Source organism: Sander vitreus, chromosome 4 (genome assembly GCF_031162955.1).
Source record: "Sander vitreus isolate 19-12246 chromosome 4, sanVit1, whole genome shotgun sequence".
Taxonomy (NCBI): domain Eukaryota; kingdom Metazoa; phylum Chordata; class Actinopteri; order Perciformes; family Percidae; genus Sander; species Sander vitreus.
The window spans coordinates 12,076,316-12,093,595 of NC_135858.1; the positions used below are offsets into that span (position 1 = coordinate 12,076,316).

The following is a 17,280-nucleotide window of genomic DNA, read 5'->3' on the forward strand; positions in this document are numbered from 1 at the left end:
TTGGTGTGTAATAATGGGTGTCTGTCATGTCCTTGGGTTTAGCCTTAAGTAAGTGCGGATACACAAATAATCATTGTAGTACTAAATGATACTGTAACAAACCATTTCTTTTACATATGATGAACTTTGATCGTACTGTGTGAAAGTCTTTGAAGGTCAGACAGCAGAGAGCGGGTTGACCACTTCCCGCTGAAAAAGTTTCTCAAACTTGATCCTTTCGGTGACTGGGGAGCTAGTGATTGCATTGTTCTAACTGTTCTGTTGAAGCCAGAAATGTAAGTGCTAGGTGAGAGGATTTGGCTGAACATACATGTACATATCTAGACATTACAACTGCTCTTTGATGTCAGAGCAAGTAACAAAACCCATCATGGTTGATTTCAGGGGACGAGAGAACATTTTATTTTCCTGTTTGTTTTTTTAATGTATAAGGTCCAGGTAAGCTTTAGTGAATGTGGAGATGGAATCCCAGAGTGCATTATCTGGTGTCTGATTTCTAGGATGAACAGATGTTTGTGTTCGATACAAGTAAGGAGCAGATTACTGAGTTCAGTAATATTTTACCAAAAGTATTATTGGGGAAAATTAGGAAAGGAAAGGTCCATTGATATCAAGGCAAAGTTGTGCGACGGTTTAAGTGTGTACAGAGATGGGATTCGGTTTGTGTGTTTTGATAAGATTAAGTAAAATCCAGTGGCAGCAAAGGCAGCAAGTTTGAGAAATACATTAATTTGCTCTGGAAAGACTATTCCAAATGTGGAAGGGATACTGCTGGTGCGAGCACGTACTGAAATGGCTTAAGGGCAATACATTATATAGTTGACATCACTTGTTAATACTTTTTTTTGTCTTTTATTGTTTTTAGTATTATCAATCTCATTGTTAAAATGCAATAGAGTCCTTGAGTCGCAGATCATTTGTTTATAAGATTGAGGTTTAATTTTTCAGGCAGATCCGAGGATTTATTTGTCTGAGAATTTCTCATAACATTTTGATTGCTTCGAGGACCTTTTTTATTCTGATGAAATTGTAAACACTGGAGTGAAAGGAAAAAAAAAAAAGAAAAAAAAAGACAGATGGATATTTTTTCCTTCAGACTGTGCTAGATTTTAGGTTTTAGACCAAGCCTATTTCTCCTCAACTTGACACAGAAGGTGGACAGAACAATTTGGATCAGTACAGTTGAGAGCCCAGTATGTTCAGTAATTTAGAGGCAGTAGTACCACAAGAAAATGTTTTCTTTCTTATACGAAGTCCCTGGTATTTGTAGTAAATTATATTGATAATGGTATTAGATGAACAACCGCATAACAGTAGCTATCACAGATTAGTTGTTTTCTTTATTAGTCTTGCATGCAGAGTTATGGTCCTCAGTTAAGATAGGATCTTGATATTGATTATTTTGTGTAGGAAAATGAGTGCATAAGAATAACTTCCTAAAAAAAAAAATGTTACAATGATTATTGTAAAATGGGCTAACTAATATGTACCCTTGTGATCCAATTAGTTTCAACTATATGAAAATCAGAGGAGAGGCTTCTTACTATTATGCTGAAATAAAATAATTTGTAAAGGACTTTTGTATGCTTACTGGCTGTGTGGACTTCATTTTGAGTTAAGTAAAAACGTAGAGACAGCCCGAACGTTTAAGATTTGTTTGTGTGAAATTATGTTTTACATTGAGTAATCATGCAACCAGCTAGGCTCATATTCTGATTTGTTTTAAGTAGTACAAACACATCCCTTTCACTTTGACTTTACACATCAGTCCTTACCCAGAATTCCCATGATTACCCATTTGATGGATGAAAAGTATAATTTCCTTTCACATTAGGATATTTTTGGACTCCTGCAACTCAGAGAGGGGTAAGGATGGATGAATGGGCCCCATCCATAGAGGATGATAGGACAAGCCGTGATGCTCGGTGATTGTAAGAAGATACCAAGGCTGGATTACCTAAAAGGGAAAATAACCCAGAGCCTACGGAGCCCCATAAGCCAGCATGTGAATTGGTTATTTGAGTTTTACAAGTTTGAGGTGCCTTGCGTCTTAGTTTGCTCACATATTAGGATCATTTGTATTTAATAAGATAACCACCAACAAACAAATTAAGTATCATTTGTGTACACACTGCTGACCCACGACTGCATTGCCATTCACCAGAGCAGGGCAACCGTATCATCATATTTGGTGATGACACCACAGTCGTGGGGCTCACCACCAACAAGATATGGTGAGATTTAGTGCAGAGACAACAACCTCTCTGAATGTTGACAAGACAAAGGAGATGACTGTCGACTTCAGTAGGGCTGGAGCATCTCTCCCCCCCCCCCCCTTACAGGTCGATGGCAAGACAGTGTTTTAAGTTCTTGGGGGTCTACATCACAGCCAGAACACCACTTCCTTAGTGAAGAACGCCTGCACTTCATTAGAAGACATCCATCCTCTACAGATGTAGGCCTACCATTAAGTCCATACTGACCTGCTGCATCACTGTTTGGGATGGAAACTGTTCAGCTGCAGACAGGAAGGCCCTGCAGCGGGTTGTGCAGACAACCCAGCACATCATCACTGGGACAAGTTTCCTTCCATAAAGAACATTTACACAGAAAGGTGTAAAAGAAAAGCCTGCAGCATCATGAAGGACTCCTCTCAACCCTTTCCATGTCTATTTGACCCGCTGCCTTGCCTGCTCCTATGGTTCTCTGCTTGTTTTTGTCGATGGTTTTATGGTACATTGTCTTATGCTTGTTTTTATTGTTGTTGTTTTGTTTCAATTCCCTGTTTTTGTGTGTTGCACTAATGGCCTCGGGCAGTATATTTCGAGGCTGCTGCCGATGAATACCGAGGAGAGTATTTAAACATGTTTTGTCTTTCTTTTGTTCATTACATTTAAATTAGTTTTAGGAAGAGACTGAGCTTGTTGATTAACTTATACGTTGGAAACAGGATTTGACATAAAGGTTCATGCTTTATTTATTTTTTTGGGCATTTTGTGCCTTTATTTTGATAGGACAGCTGAAGACATGAAAGGGGGGAGAGAGAGGGGGAATGACATGCGTTGAGGAGTAAACCTCTATATATGGGCACCCGATCTACCAACTGAGCTATCCGGGCGCCCTAAAGGTTCTTGGAGACACTTATCAGTGTCACCGTAACATCTCACCTGCTGAATCTAATAGCACTGATAATGGATGGTGCTGAAGCATCAGGCCCATACGTGAGCACCAAAGCCTTGGGTGGAACTGCCATGGGTGCAGACATTTGTGGTAGTATAGCAAATACTTTAATAGAACTTTGAGGGCTGAAGTGGAGAAGGGTTCCGGAAAAGAAAAACACTTTGCTTGAAACAATTAAAGCGCCTCAAGATGAGAAAGAGATTCAAATATAAGATCATGCAGAGAATGCATGAAGAGGAGCGAGCGATCGCCACAAGATGGGGCCTTGATAGTAAACTTTGTTTTCTTTTTGGGGGCCTGAAATAATATGAAAAAACAAAGGCTGACAGAAAGTAACAGAAGAAAAAAAAAAACGAGTTGGTACAGGAATTGGTGGAATGAAATGGCATCTTGGGCCATGGGCATCCCAGGCTTGTAGATTGTGTAAAAACCATTTGGCTTTAAGGCCAAAGAGGCAAGTCATCTAAGGAAAGTGCACAGATCTAGAAGGGTTTCCTTTATCTGTGGAAGGTGCTGCTGCACACACATTACATTTGTGCATTTCTTGCGCTAATGTCACACCAGAGGGGTCCATGAGTGAGTCTGCATCTGCTCCGGTCAGCGCAATTTAGTGCCATGTTCTTGGCTCAGGTGTGTCTGTGGGCAAAAAAATGAATATCTTTTTGAGTCGCTGTAATGACACAAGTGTTGCTGTAGAGGGCGGCAACCGCTTTGAATGCAGTCAGATGACGAATTAGCAGGAAGGAAGGCGCAGAGGAAGAAATGACCAGTCTGTCAGTCTAGTCCAAAGCCCGTCTACGGAAAGCCGTTCCACTCCCTATTCAGCCCCATTGTACCGAATTTGGTTGCAGTTCCACCAGAGTTCCACTGGGGGTGATCGCGGTCCAGTGCTAAATGAATGAGCTAGATGGCTAAATCTGTCTCTTTCGCCTGATTGTCGTTGAGAAATTTCAGATTTGATTGTAGTTTTTGCAAGTTCAACATGGATTATAGGTCAAAAGTTGAATGAACGAGTACTTGTGTCCTTTCGATTTCTTACAGGTTGAGTCGTTGTTGCCCATAACATGCTAGCATTCTGCTAATGAATGCTGATTGGTCAGTGAAGGACCGATTACGATCGGAGATCCCGCTTGACGGCATCCAAAGCAGAACCAGAATGTCAGAGTAAATATTTCGGCGTGGTCTTTAAAACATTAGCAAACTTCTTTCTAGCACGTGTATTAACAGGGAGAGCCTAACCTGTCAGCTGTCTTGTTGATGCTTCGAGAGGAAAAAGGAAGCGATTCAGAGCTTGCCGTAAAGCAGCGTCTCTGGCCGTATATGTGTATGACGTCATTGACATTTTAAAAGGCTTTTTAGAACAAAAAAGCCACTTTAAAAAAATCTAACACCCAGCAGTTTGTATTTTCTTAGCCTCCCCTTTCGAATGCAACATTCAAATTACTAGACAAAAAATGATATCCTGAGAAAAGTGGATTTTGAGGGGTATAGCTCCATAGAGTCCCATTCATTCTGCACTGGCCTGTGAGCGCCCCCTATGTGTAACTCTGGTGAAACTGCAACCAGTTCAGAAGCCGGAAGTAACGAGAGAGTGGAACTTCTTCCCTTATTAGAAATTCTTTGGTCTAGTCCTAGTCCTCCTCCTATCTATCAGATAGCTATTCCAGCACAGTTGGCATTGTCTAAACTTTAGGGAAGCTGTTATAACGTATCGTCGATGCTACGTTTTTATCTGACAAACCGGCACTCGTTTAATACGCTTACATTCAACAATGTTAGATGCCAATGCATCTGCTAATGACACGGATACGGTCGCTTGTGGAGATGGTGAGAAGGAACTGCCTTTGTGTGAATCAAAGGAGCAGGGTTTTAAACTGGTACCGGAGGTCAACATGACCCCCTCCTCCAGGTTTCTGCAGGTTGAACTGGAGCTGAACACCCACCTCCGTCGGCTCACCTTCAGCGAGCCTGTCAGGTACATTTACAACCCGCTGGAGTACGCCTGGGACACCCACCGCTGCTACGTAGAGAAGTACTGTCAGAGCGGACAAAGGATCCTGTTTTTAGGGATGAATCCGGGACCTTTCGGCATGGCACAGACCGGGGTGAGCACAGCATATAGATACATTTTCATTCTGTTATTCAGCATGTCAGATCAGCACAGGGGCATGGATAATATACAGTAGTAATGCACGATGGTCTGATTGCGGAAGCTAACCAAAACAACAACAATAATAAGCTTTTTTTCAACTGGAGCAGCCAAACAACAGTGATATTAGCCTACTCTGAATTAGGCATTTGCAATGTAAGGGTGTAGTACCACCTAGGCAAAGCAGGCAGCTTCTCTGGGACCCCAGACCATTAGGGGGCCGAAAGCCCCATATTCAATGTGTGTCAGTTGGTTTGTGATCTGATTTATTGCAACTTTGTTTGGAAATATTCACTTTCCATATTCACTGAAATGAAGTGCCTTAAGTCAGATGGATCCTGTATTATATGTTTTGACTACCTATCCTGTGGAGGGATTGTGCATTTAAATTAATATACCTCATGTCCTTACATTCATTTGCGTGCCATGACTTATACACCTAGTTTGAGCTATATTTTCCTAGTTTTCCTTAACCAGATTTTGGTGTGCTGGTTACCTATAACAAACATTTTTGACTTCTCTAAATCAGTGTAATTTACTCCAGTAACTGTTGTGTCTGTAATGTGTTGAAAAAATGATGTACTTTGTTTGGCACAGGTCCCCTTTGGTGAAGTAAGGTCTGTTGTTGATTGGCTGAAGATCACAGGGGAGGTCGGTCATCCTCAGGACGAGCATCCTAAGCGGCGGATCACAGGACTTGCCTGCACTCAGAAGGAAGTGAGTGGTGCACGTTTCTGGGGCTTCTTCAGGAAGTTGTGTGGTGAACCAGAACTGTTCTTCCAGCACTGTTTTGTGCACAATCTATGCCCGCTCATTTTCATAGGTGCCAGTGGGAAGAATCTAACCCCCCCTGAGCTGCCTGCAGATGAACGGGAGGCCCTCTTGGCCCTGTGTGACGTTGCACTGTGCCAGGCGGTGGAAGCATTGGGCATCTCCATGGTGATCGGGGTTGGAAGGGTGGCAGAGCAGCGGGCGCGGCGAGCTCTATCAGCAGCAGGTGTCAATGTGCGTGTCGAGGGCATCATGCATCCGTCACCCAGAAACCCACTAGCCAATAAGGGCTGGGAGGTCGTAGCCAATGCCAAGCTGGCAGAACTTGGTGTCTTGTCACTGCTGAACAACATGTGAGCTATTTAACCTTCTCTGACACGTGCCTTAAGTTATCAGTAGCAGCATGGATTGCGCTCACTCTGACAGTGGACCATGGTGTGAGGAGTTTGAGTAAGAGACTACCATTGCATTCCAATACCCATACTTGCATACTATTTAGTAAGCCAGGAAAAGATTTAGTATGTCCCAAATAGTATGTCAAACGCAGTATGCTAAAAATACCAGGATGTCCTACTGCATCCGGTCGGATTTTGCAATATGCAAACCAGCATGCTTTTCTGGCTATTCTGACCCACAGTCCTTTGTGCAGCATATATGAGCAAGAGGGTCAAAGATTTATGTTATGAAGAAGGTCTATGTTCCAATTGTATGCTAACAGCATGCAACACTACATACTTTGTAAGGGCAGCGGCAGTACATACTAAAGAAAAAAAAGTAATAAAAAAAAAAAGTATGCAATTTGGAATTCAGCTTTAGTGTTTGTCTGTAAACACATCTGTTCAGCAACTGCACATTTTCTTCTTCTGTAAAGACCTGTTCATTTTAAGATGGCTTTTCTTTACAGATCAGTGCATGTGGAGCACGGCACTAGGCTCTGCACCATTCATTGTAAAAAAAAAAACTAAACACTAATGTTACTATAAGGTGCTCTGGATATACTTGTATGTTTATAGCTCAGGGTGTTTCAACTTTAAATTCAGCCTAACTGCAGGCATTACCGCCTGTCCCAATATGTATTAGCTAATGATGATGCATATTGGGACACACAATGAACACTAAACATGACAATGAAAATAGATTCCAAAATGCAATACTGTGAATGCACATATTAGACTTTTTAATTTACCTTCAAAAGGTATTAATTTACCAAATTAAACAATTGTCATTTTAACTTCATACATTTGAAAAACAAGCATTTTACCTACCTACCTACCTACCTATGTTTCCAGAAATAAATCCATAAAGGTGCAGTCCATACTTTACCATCCTACTGTAGCTTTTGCAGTTCATAAATATTCTGATATGACAAAACTATTTTGTAAATATACAGTTGTATTGTTCATGCTGGACCACTGTGCAAGATTATTCTTTTGTTTTCTTTTTAAAAATGTCTTTTTAAATTGTCTTTTTTTTTGGATAATGCATTTTATTTCTTTACACGTGGATTTTATCCAATTCTGTGTATTTCTGGGCTCAGCACTCTTGCTGTTTTAATAAATATAGAGTAATGAAATATAAAAATCATTATCTCCCTCTGGTAATTGAACAATAAAGGCTTACTGACAACTAAGGCTGATATTTAGCATGTTAGCATGGTAATATGCTAAGTAAGGCTTAAGTTGATGGGAAATGAATTAATTTCAGAAGTATCCTGTCATGAATTAATTTCAGAGGTATCCTGTCATAAATTTAAGGCTATCCTTGGTCTGCTTCCATCTTACCTAAATATCTACATCCTTCAAAATAACATGGGAAGTTATTGTATTCACTCCCAGGACTTATTTTAGGACCAGGACTTAACCCTTGTGTTGTCTTCCCTTCAACCTTGAAAAAAATGTTTTTTTTAGCGACGCCTTTTCTTTTGTTTTGTTTTTGCTTTTTCCAACGTTTAAAATTTTAAAATTTTTCTTCTACACATTTTCAGCGCTTATTTCTACGTCCCATATTTTCTGTGACCCGAAGTCAACACAAGGGGGGAAAATGGTGTTTAAGTCTGCTGCTCCCTCTGCTTGGAAGCAGTTGCAAAATAACCTGAATTATCAGGAGCTGGTCTCTCTGGATGGGGTTAAAGGAATTCTAAATGACTCAGGGGCAGGTACATCTGGCTGTAGATGTTTTGATTGATTGATCCCTTATGTTAATGACTTGTGAAAAATGTTGATGAAGGATTTTGGTATTTTGTGATTCTGTAATTTGTTCTTTGTTTTTAAAATTTTAAATTGTTATGCGTTTTTGTTTTTGTGTCTGCAGCATTGTTAATTGTGATGCTGCCTGTCTTGGCCAAGAAGCTCATGAAAAGAGATTTTTAATCAGGATGAGACTCTCCTGGTTAAATAAAGAAATGAATAAAAATGAAAACTTCACCACCACTCATGACATAACACAATGAGCTGGATCTGTGTTAACATCAGAGCAACCTATCACAGTATTCAGCACCCAACATACCTGCACTCATCTATCTTACGGTTTAAATACACTAATGTACTGTAAATCTCTTCAAACTGATTATATAATAATAATAATAATAATAATTTCAAACTGTCTGCCATAATAATGGATTTGTGTTTATTAAACTACACTGCCATCAAGTGTTCACAACTGGGACCACGATTCTTATGCAATCACAGACAGTTTGAGAATAAAAGTCAGATTTACAGAATATTTTATGTGTAGGCGGTATATCGAAATCACTGAAACATGGAAATGGCTGATGAGTTTTATACAAAACACTGTTGAAAACCTGTGAAGCTTTTCTTTGCTTCAGTATTTTTTTTTTTTTTAGAGCAGTTTGCACAAAAATGCAGGAAATGCCAACATTATAAATGAATCAATCAAGAGTTTAAATCATATTGTGGATGTCTGTTGTTAGACTGGGGATTCTACAGTTGTTATGCCTTTCACTGATTCCAGGCAAATGGGTTCATTGAAGTTGTTATTAAGAGAAATGTTTAGCCTTTAGCATAGTCCCTTTCCTCACCCCCTCCACTGCCATTACTGAGAATTGCAATGAGCAATAACTACCAGCAGCAGATCCTGTATCCTATAACTATATCCTATAATGGGAGTTGAAGTCCACAGTACTGCTTTGCCTTGTGATGTGCTGTGTAGTCATGAACTGCATCTCCCATGAGTCTCCCAGCATCACTAATTTTACTTCGGGGGTCCACATGGTTCAGGAGATGTTGTGAAACTCTTGCACCTGACAGGATTGCTCATTACTATCTTCAGATTGATCCACAGCTCTATCATTCATGAGGTGGCAGAAAAGACATCACATTCATTTCTCAGCAGAATAAGGTAAGAAAACAACACCACAGATGTATTAATTTGTAAATCCAAGCATACAACTATCAAATGTTCTAGAAAGCCATGAGGATGTTATTGACCTATAGAACTGCACGTAATAAGACTAAGAACAAAAATGTGTTAACTTGGAATAAGAACAAGGAAGAAATGAACTTGTATTTTGTTCAAATTTCGTTTGGTTTTTAATTAACAGCACCCATTTCAGAACACGTATTACTTGATTGATTACTTAATTGCAAATTTAGCTTAGGTTGTTGGTTTTTAGGAATGAAATACAAGGCATGGGAAACAATTATTGTGTCAGTGTGTGGGAATATAAAGCGGCGCTATTAGTTGGCTAAGGATGGTCTTTTATGGTCAATAACTAATGCTAAAAACTTTCAATAAGATTTTAATATTATTATATATTTATCCTCATGGATACACTTATACAAGGCACCATTGTTCTATATTTCGCAGATTACATGATATAACCTCAGTGGGCATATGAGCTTGTTGTTTATAAACATATTGTATAGCCATTATAGGCGGCTGCTGTAACGACCTAGGTTGCATTCCTGATCTAACTCTGCTATCACCTTTCATCAGCTGTTCTCCTCCATACTGAAACTGGAGCCTATTTCACTGGATCCATGTATGTTTTCTTCCTAAACAGCATAACTTCCTATTACCATGGATAAACAGTCCACAGTGGTGTTTCGTAATGTGGGGCAATGGTACTTCCCCCAAACCAGAGTGGAGTGCCACTACAGTCTGACCTCCGACCATCAGTGGAGCAGCAGTGACTGGATAGGGATTTTTGAGGTAGATTTGCTTACTTTAGCACCATTCCTCCACACTGAAACAGAAACCGTCTTAGCAAAAAAAGTTATGTGTTGTGGAGCTGTGATGGGCATGCACATTTGTATGTTTTGTGGTTTAAAATGTTTTTTTTTTCATGTCACAGATGGGCTGTTCTTCACTCAAACAGTTTTACACATATACATGGGCTCTTGTTCCTGAAGGCTACACTGAGGGTACCAGTGTCAGCTGCTGGGTACTTTTCCCAGGTAAGAATTCATTCAAACATTTAAAAACTAATAGGGCACTTGGAGAGCGCAGACCTCCGCCAAGGCATGCCCTATTTTACATTGTAAATGCAGTGTGAAATGAATTTTCCCAGTGTGGAACAAATATTTTCAATTGTTCTGACACCATATGTATGCAGAACAAACGCTCTATTTCACCTTGTTAATGAAAGTGAAAACTAATTTGTGTATCTCTGCCTTGCCTTGATTCTGAATCCTAAATTGTAATGGGTTCTTCCATGACCCATGATTAACCCTTCCAACAGATTTCATTGTTTGTGCCATAATCCTACTGACAGACAAACAAACCGAAAAAACCCCCCAGACAAACTGAACCGAAAACACAGCCCGCTTGGCCGAGGTAAAAATATGACACAGTTGATAATTCAATAGATCTTCTCGATATTCTTACATTAAAAAGTAACACCAGGCTGAAATCTGTCTGGTTGAAAGTTTCAAGTCTGTTGCACCTCTGACCACACCCAGCATCACTGATGGTTGGGTGTGGTAGACGTGTATTCTGCTCTATCGTACCTGTGACCACACCCAATAATTGATGTCAAATTCAAGCTTATTTGTGTGGGTCATTGAGGGCTAATTAAGAGCTTGTTGTGCTCCACTGTTCACATTTTGTATTCTGCAATACCATGGTTAAAGTTACTCCCCCATGAGGAATTCTAAGTAATGACAACAATTCTGTCGGTGCATCCACATGACACAAACCTTCCGTGAACGCGCTTCACCCCCACCCCTCCTCCACGCAGTTGCTAGTAGCCAAGGAGGACACGGAGGATTAAAAAACAAAAAAAATGATGAACTCTTTAGAAGAGGTAATTATCTTTTCTCGAGTTTCTGCGGACGACACCAATTTCTGAACATAGCCATACTGAGAAATACAGAGAGAGTTGTGTGAAGCTGCTAATCTTAATTAGCTTGGTATCAACTCACTTGGCAATCGCTTGAATGTAACGGACGTTCATTATTATAAAAAAGTTACGCACTAAAGCTTTAAACATCAAATGTAATTCATGAATACATTTTTTTTCTAAAAAATAACTGAAATATAATGTCTTATTATATAATAATATACCTCTAATATTGTCTATGTCTTGATACAGCACACTATCTGCCCCGCCCCAGTGCTGTGGAGTATCAGTTTATATACGTGGATAAGATGGGAAAGGTGTGTGCTCGTAGTCGCTCCTTCACTTTCTGTACTCCCAAGCCGCTGGAGGAGTTGGAGACTCTAAATGAGGAACGAGATGAGGATGATGGAGAGGAGGAGCTGCTCCTAGTCATCCCCAGGTCTCAGCTGCTGGAGGTAAAAAATAAAAAACTTCAGTACTGCATTCAATCATTTCTGATATATTCTTCCCTTTATAGTCATAGTAAGAACAAGGCCCTTCAGTGCAACTACTGTAAATCAATTGAGTAGAACCACTAACATGACAATGTATCATATATATATAACATGTTTGAATATCCTTTTCCTCTATCCTCATGTTGTGAACAGAGTCGGCTGGAGGAATGCTCAAAAAAACAAGCGGATATACAGCAGGCTCTGGACATGGCTAAAAAGGAGGCAGAGAATGAGAAAGAGAACAGCAGGAAAGCAAGGGAGAAGTGGGAGCATGAAAGTGAAGCAATGAAGGAGGAAATCTCAGAGCTTAGAGACAACTTGAGACACAACTGTGACATGTTGAAGAAGATCGATGGAAAACACAAGGTACTGACAGGCCACCAGATGTCTTGGGGTAGCCATCACATTTTTACCTTGAAAAAGTTCTGAATTTCCTTAATTAATATTACACACATGGATAATCTATAATACTTTTTTTCTTCTCTCCATGATATTAAAAGAATGTGAAATATAGTCAGGAAAACCTGACATCTGAACTGAGTAAACTAATGGCTGAAAATGCTGAGAGTCAGCAGCGAATCAAAGACCTGGAGGAGGAAATCAAGGGGCTGAATGACAGGGAGAAAGAGGAAAACGGGGAACTGGAAAGGCAAGTGTTTGAGACATAATGCTAGCTTAAACATTTGTCTTGGTATATTTATTTCCTAAAACTAACTTTTTGTCCCAGGCTGAAGGAGAGAGTGAAGAAAACGTCCAATCAAATGAAACACGATGAGGAAAAGAGAAAGTGTCTGCAGGTAATTGGTTGGTGCTTCCTCTTTTGTAAAACACAGATAGCTTGGTCAGAGAGTGGAACAGGAACTCTCACACAAGACTAACAATTTACTGGATCAGGCCAGATTTAAATGGTTATATATGTCATCTTGCCAAGTAGAACTCAAAATGTTTTCACTTTGCTGTTCCCTCTTGGTGTCTTGTCTCTGTGCAGGTGGAGAACGAAGCTGCTCTGGCGGAGGTACGAGGGCTGCAGGAGCGTCTGGAGGCTAGTGAACATGTAGCCGAGAGCCTGCGTAGGGAGCTGAGAGAGCTGGGCACCCGTCAGGGCCATACCCACACCGAGCTGCATCAAGCCCGGCTGCAAGTAGCCCAGCTCACCCTGCTGCTGTCTGAAGAGAACTTGGTCCTCAGGGAGGAGCGTGCCAACTGGGCTCTAGAGAGAGAAGCTTACAAACATGCAGCAGAAGTGAGAATACAGCAAAGCACATATACACATTTGCACCATAATTTGATGCAGAAAAGGCCCAAATTGTTGCAGAAAAAAATCACCAGAATGCAGAAAATGAAGTGTTAAAATTTCAATTTTGCTCAAAAGTGGAGATCTCAAACCCCCCCCCAATGTTGAACCTAAATTTATGCCCTTGCATATACATCTATAAGTCCACCTGACTTTGTTGTTAAACTTGCTTTTTTTATGCAGATGGATACAAAGAAATTACAAGAACTGAGCTGTGAAGTGCAGAGGAAGGAGGAGTGGCTGCAGGAGGAGAGGGTGGAGAGGGAGAAACTAGAAGTAGAGCTTGGGCGAGAGAGAGATTCCAATCGAGTAAGTAAATCAAAGTACATCACAGTCACTATTATTCAACACACAAACACATTCTGCTCTATATATAACTGTTCGTGTGCCACAAATCTGCATCATCAGTTGCTCAGATTACATTTTGAAAACTGGAGAACGATGCCAGAGTTCAGCGTGGTTCTTTCATTACTCACATGCGGGCACAAATAGAAAAGCTTCCATGAACAGCGAGTAAACATTTCCCCTCACTGTCATGTGATCGACAACACGGCAGGAAAAACAGGACAAGCCAAGTCAGATGTGTGGGTGTTGAGATGGTGTGAGTGTAATGCTGCTACCCCCTGTAGGTGCTGCTGAGTGATGCTAAGCGAGAGCTGCAGGAGCTGAAGGCCAGTGTGAGGAAAGCCCAGAAAGAGAGAGAGGAGCAGAAGGTGGAAAAACAGGCAAGGATTCCACACCAGACCACACATTCAATGTATATTACTTTATATGATATATCTTAATAAGATGGGTCTTTTAGCCAAGAGTATTCATTCCACCTACATAATTCTTTTGTTCAAGCACCCAATGCAATTTGGAACCAAAGGCGCACTGACTCAGGGCGGCCTTGTCAAATAAATACGTTTTTAAGTTTTCAAGTTGATAATAGTGGTGAGAAAGTAACTAAGTATATGGAAAGCATTCGTTACTAGTTATTTTGCAGATTTAGATTAATAATACAAAACATAATAGACAAATAGATGATGATGTATTATAGATTAAAGGTCCAGTGTGTAATGTGTTTAGTTGTTCATTATCAAAAGCTGTGTTGCCCGTTCACAATCTTGTCCTTTTTCATGAATATTTACCACAACCATCAATTCCAAGTATTCCTTTTGGCTTGAAGTTTTACATTTGCATTCGCATGAACTGGGGTAGATGCTCCATATTCATGTGCCATCTTGAAATACGTTAGCCGGTAAGGGACATTAGCAAGTAAGGGACATACTGCTCGCGTTTTCACTGTCACATGATAAACTCACAGGTGCTGCTAACGCTGCTAATGGGTATCGTAGCTTCCCGACCCCGGCAAGTTTGAAGAAGGAAACATGAAGGACCACACGTATTTAAAATCCAAATTTCAGGAACAGGAGTCTTCTTCTTCGCCCAGAAAGTATTATATATATAAGAGCAAGAGACCGTTTTTTTGAAGCGTGAAGGGTACCGTAGCTGTAATACGTACTTTGAATTGCGTGGCGCGAGAGAGTTGATTGCGATATATGATCTCAACGCTAGATGGGAGAAATTCCTACACATTGGACCTTTAAGGTACAATAAGACTTTAAAGCTGCAACATTACAGTTATGAACACATCAATTTAGTTCTTATTCCTTGTCTTCCTCTTCTTCTTCGAATCTTCCTCAATTCTGTGGGTTTAAAATTGGACACTCGCAGGAACTGGTGAACTACATCCTTCAGTTAGAGCAGAGATTGAAGATGGTGACAGAAACTAAATCAAATGGCATAATTCCAACATGCACATGTAAGTAATGAAGTCTCTTTGTACACAGCACTATTTCACTGCACTGTAAGTAAGTCATGTAAAGTATCAAAGTGCAGACTTAATACTAATTTTAAATAGCTCCTGGCTCTTCCTCTGAGGATGACGAGGATGCTTCCTCAGCTTCTCCCAGATCAAGCTGTTTGCCTCTTTTCCTGCCCACTCACCTGGAACAGCCCAACAGAGCTGAGCTCCTTGCTGCTGAGACACACGTCCACAGCAAAAAAGACACATCAGCGTCTGACACACAGGTGTGTCATCCTATTCACACATAAACCAAACAAAGTCTAACACCACTTGCGTCGGAGCTAACAGACCTGAGTGGGCAAATATTTGACTAGTTTCCTTCGTCCTGCGAGTTTTTGTTCCAGTTCCATTGTTGTCATTGCTGACTGGTAGAAAGAAGTGATGAGAATGTATTCATTCTAACTGGGTTAGGTTTAGAAGAGGAAACATGGACCAAAGACTTGCAAACCCGAACACCAAAGTTGTAAATTCACAGAGAAGCACAGACCGTTTTAAAAGGTGGTCAAACTAAATTATTCCTTGATGCTCAGCACACCGGTAGCATCTTAACTCGATAAAGAACATCTTATGGCAATCACATATTTTTCACGTCTGTGAGAACAAAAACAATCTTATTGCTCAAGTAATCTATTAATTACTTGACTTGGAGGTCAAAGATTAGGGTTTTAGACTATAGAGCAGGGTTACAGACTCCATTTTGCTACCTTGTAACCAACAGTCTTGTTACAAGATCAACAAGTTTATATGTAAATGCTTTCACTCAAATGAGATCAGTTATAAGCTCTTTATCTGTGTGGAATTATTCTTTATGTTACAAATCCACAGCAGTAAAATCCACTTAATGCAAAACACTTTATTTTGAAATGTGATTAAGATTATATTTGAAAATATACAACTAAGAAATATATTAAGGTATTTAGATGTTAATAAATTGAATTCAATGGTAGATTTTAAAAAATAAAAATAAAAACACTGATCCATGTCATTGGTTTTCACACAAATATTTTGTGTGTGTATATTATTAAACGACAGATAGAGCTGCAGTTTACATCCATCCCTGCTTCTGCCTTTTCACTCAGGATTTGACAAGGCAGCACTGTGTGGAGTGTGGCGAAGGGAAGCAACTGGTCCTACTAGAACTCATCGACCCCATCCTGAGGTGACAATTCTGGCTTTCTACCAGCCACACAGTACACACCCTGTTTCCCTCCTCCACCTCTCATAAAATAGTATGTGATGACTTCATTCACACTCCTCCCTGGCCGACCGTTTGCTGTTTTAGAAAAGCTGTCGTTCCACTTTCTTTTCTTGTAGGAAGATTAAGCACTAGAGAGTACAAATAATAGTGTAATAAGAGTAAAAATAGCAGATATGATCAAATAAGTGTATGTTATGCACACAGTAGATCAGCAGGAGTTGAGACATTGAATTTTTAAAAACTTTGTTACTAGCAGTGTTTTTATATGCTCACCACCTTCTGTATAACTTTGAATCCTCTTTCTCTCTGCAGTGAGCTGGCCGACTCCCCCATGTGGTAACAAAAAGAAAGATGGATGGAAAGTTGCTTGTTTACCACTGTTTCGGGTTCATGTGGGTCATAAGAAACCTTTGGAATTATTCTGTTCTTGTTTTGTAGCTTTTCATGTATAAAACAGCCTTCACAAAGGTCAAATTTATAGTGCAGAGCTTTTACCTCATGGGTGTCCATATTCAAAGACAACAGCACAATGTAGGCTATAAGTCTTAAGTGTCCAGAATTATTTTATAAGTATGGCTAATGGTGTTATTACTGATTAAGGATTAATTAAACTCCTTTAGACTTAAAAATATATTTCAGTTTATTTTAGACTCCATTTGTAATCCCTAGATTTTCTAGCTTTTTTAGCTGATTACAACTGTTTTGAGAAAAGCATCGTTGATGCCTTAATTAGCTTTGATTTAATACATTTTGTTTTGGTGGTATATCAGCCCGTAACCTCTGCATGTGAGTGTGAATCTTGAAACCGTGTCAAAAGTGTGGGTGTGTGTGTTTACAGACAAGTGAAGAAATGTAGTGCTGCAGCTTGTTGAGCACAGCGTCAGATTGGAAGAACATGAAAGTTAATTTATGTAATTTTTGTTTGTTAATCTGAGTTTCTGTTGAAGAGATGGGAGATGAGACTTTTCAATAAAATATGATGATAAATACATGTTGATGGCAGTCTGTATTTTTTAAGTTTCATCCTAATACTAATCCGTGTAAAA

The 17,280-nt window shown here is 39.9% G+C and overlaps 2 protein-coding genes across 2 annotated transcripts; both read left to right on the forward strand.

The window, feature by feature from the left end:
* The first annotated feature begins 4,742 nt into the window (after window positions 1-4,742).
* Window positions 4,743-7,066, forward strand: LOC144516747 (single-strand selective monofunctional uracil DNA glycosylase-like). The gene is made up of 2 exons (XM_078248323.1): window positions 4,743-5,285; window positions 5,927-7,066. Exons 1-2 carry the CDS (start codon window positions 4,953-4,955, stop codon window positions 6,455-6,457), a joined length of 864 nt encoding a protein of 287 aa, XP_078104449.1. The 5' UTR covers window positions 4,743-4,952; the 3' UTR covers window positions 6,458-7,066.
* Window positions 7,067-10,121: 3,055 nt separating this feature from the next.
* LOC144516749 (calcium-binding and coiled-coil domain-containing protein 1-like) lies at window positions 10,122-17,225 on the forward strand. The gene is made up of 12 exons (XM_078248327.1): window positions 10,122-10,270; window positions 10,413-10,515; window positions 11,652-11,854; window positions 12,047-12,292; window positions 12,394-12,542; window positions 12,621-12,690; window positions 12,882-13,136; window positions 13,371-13,496; window positions 13,817-13,912; window positions 14,904-14,991; window positions 15,091-15,260; window positions 16,551-17,225. Exons 1-12 carry the CDS (start codon window positions 10,139-10,141, stop codon window positions 16,572-16,574), a joined length of 1,662 nt encoding a protein of 553 aa, XP_078104453.1. The 5' UTR covers window positions 10,122-10,138; the 3' UTR covers window positions 16,575-17,225.
* The last annotated feature ends 55 nt before the right edge of the window (window positions 17,226-17,280 follow it).

Excerpts from the sequence above, each read along its gene's own strand:
- LOC144516747 (XM_078248323.1), top strand. The coding sequence starts at position 4,953 with ATGTTAGATGCCAATGCATCTGCTAATGACACGGATACGGTCGCTTGT. Across the intron at positions 5,286-5,926 it reads TCGGCATGGCACAGACCGGG|GTCCCCTTTGGTGAAGTAAG; the intron begins GTGAGCACAGCA and ends TGTTTGGCACAG.
- LOC144516749 (XM_078248327.1), top strand. The coding sequence starts at position 10,139 with ATGGATAAACAGTCCACAGTGGTGTTTCGTAATGTGGGGCAATGGTAC. Across the intron at positions 10,271-10,412 it reads ACTGGATAGGGATTTTTGAG|ATGGGCTGTTCTTCACTCAA; the intron begins GTAGATTTGCTT and ends TTCATGTCACAG. Across the intron at positions 10,516-11,651 it reads CTGCTGGGTACTTTTCCCAG|CACACTATCTGCCCCGCCCC; the intron begins GTAAGAATTCAT and ends GTCTTGATACAG.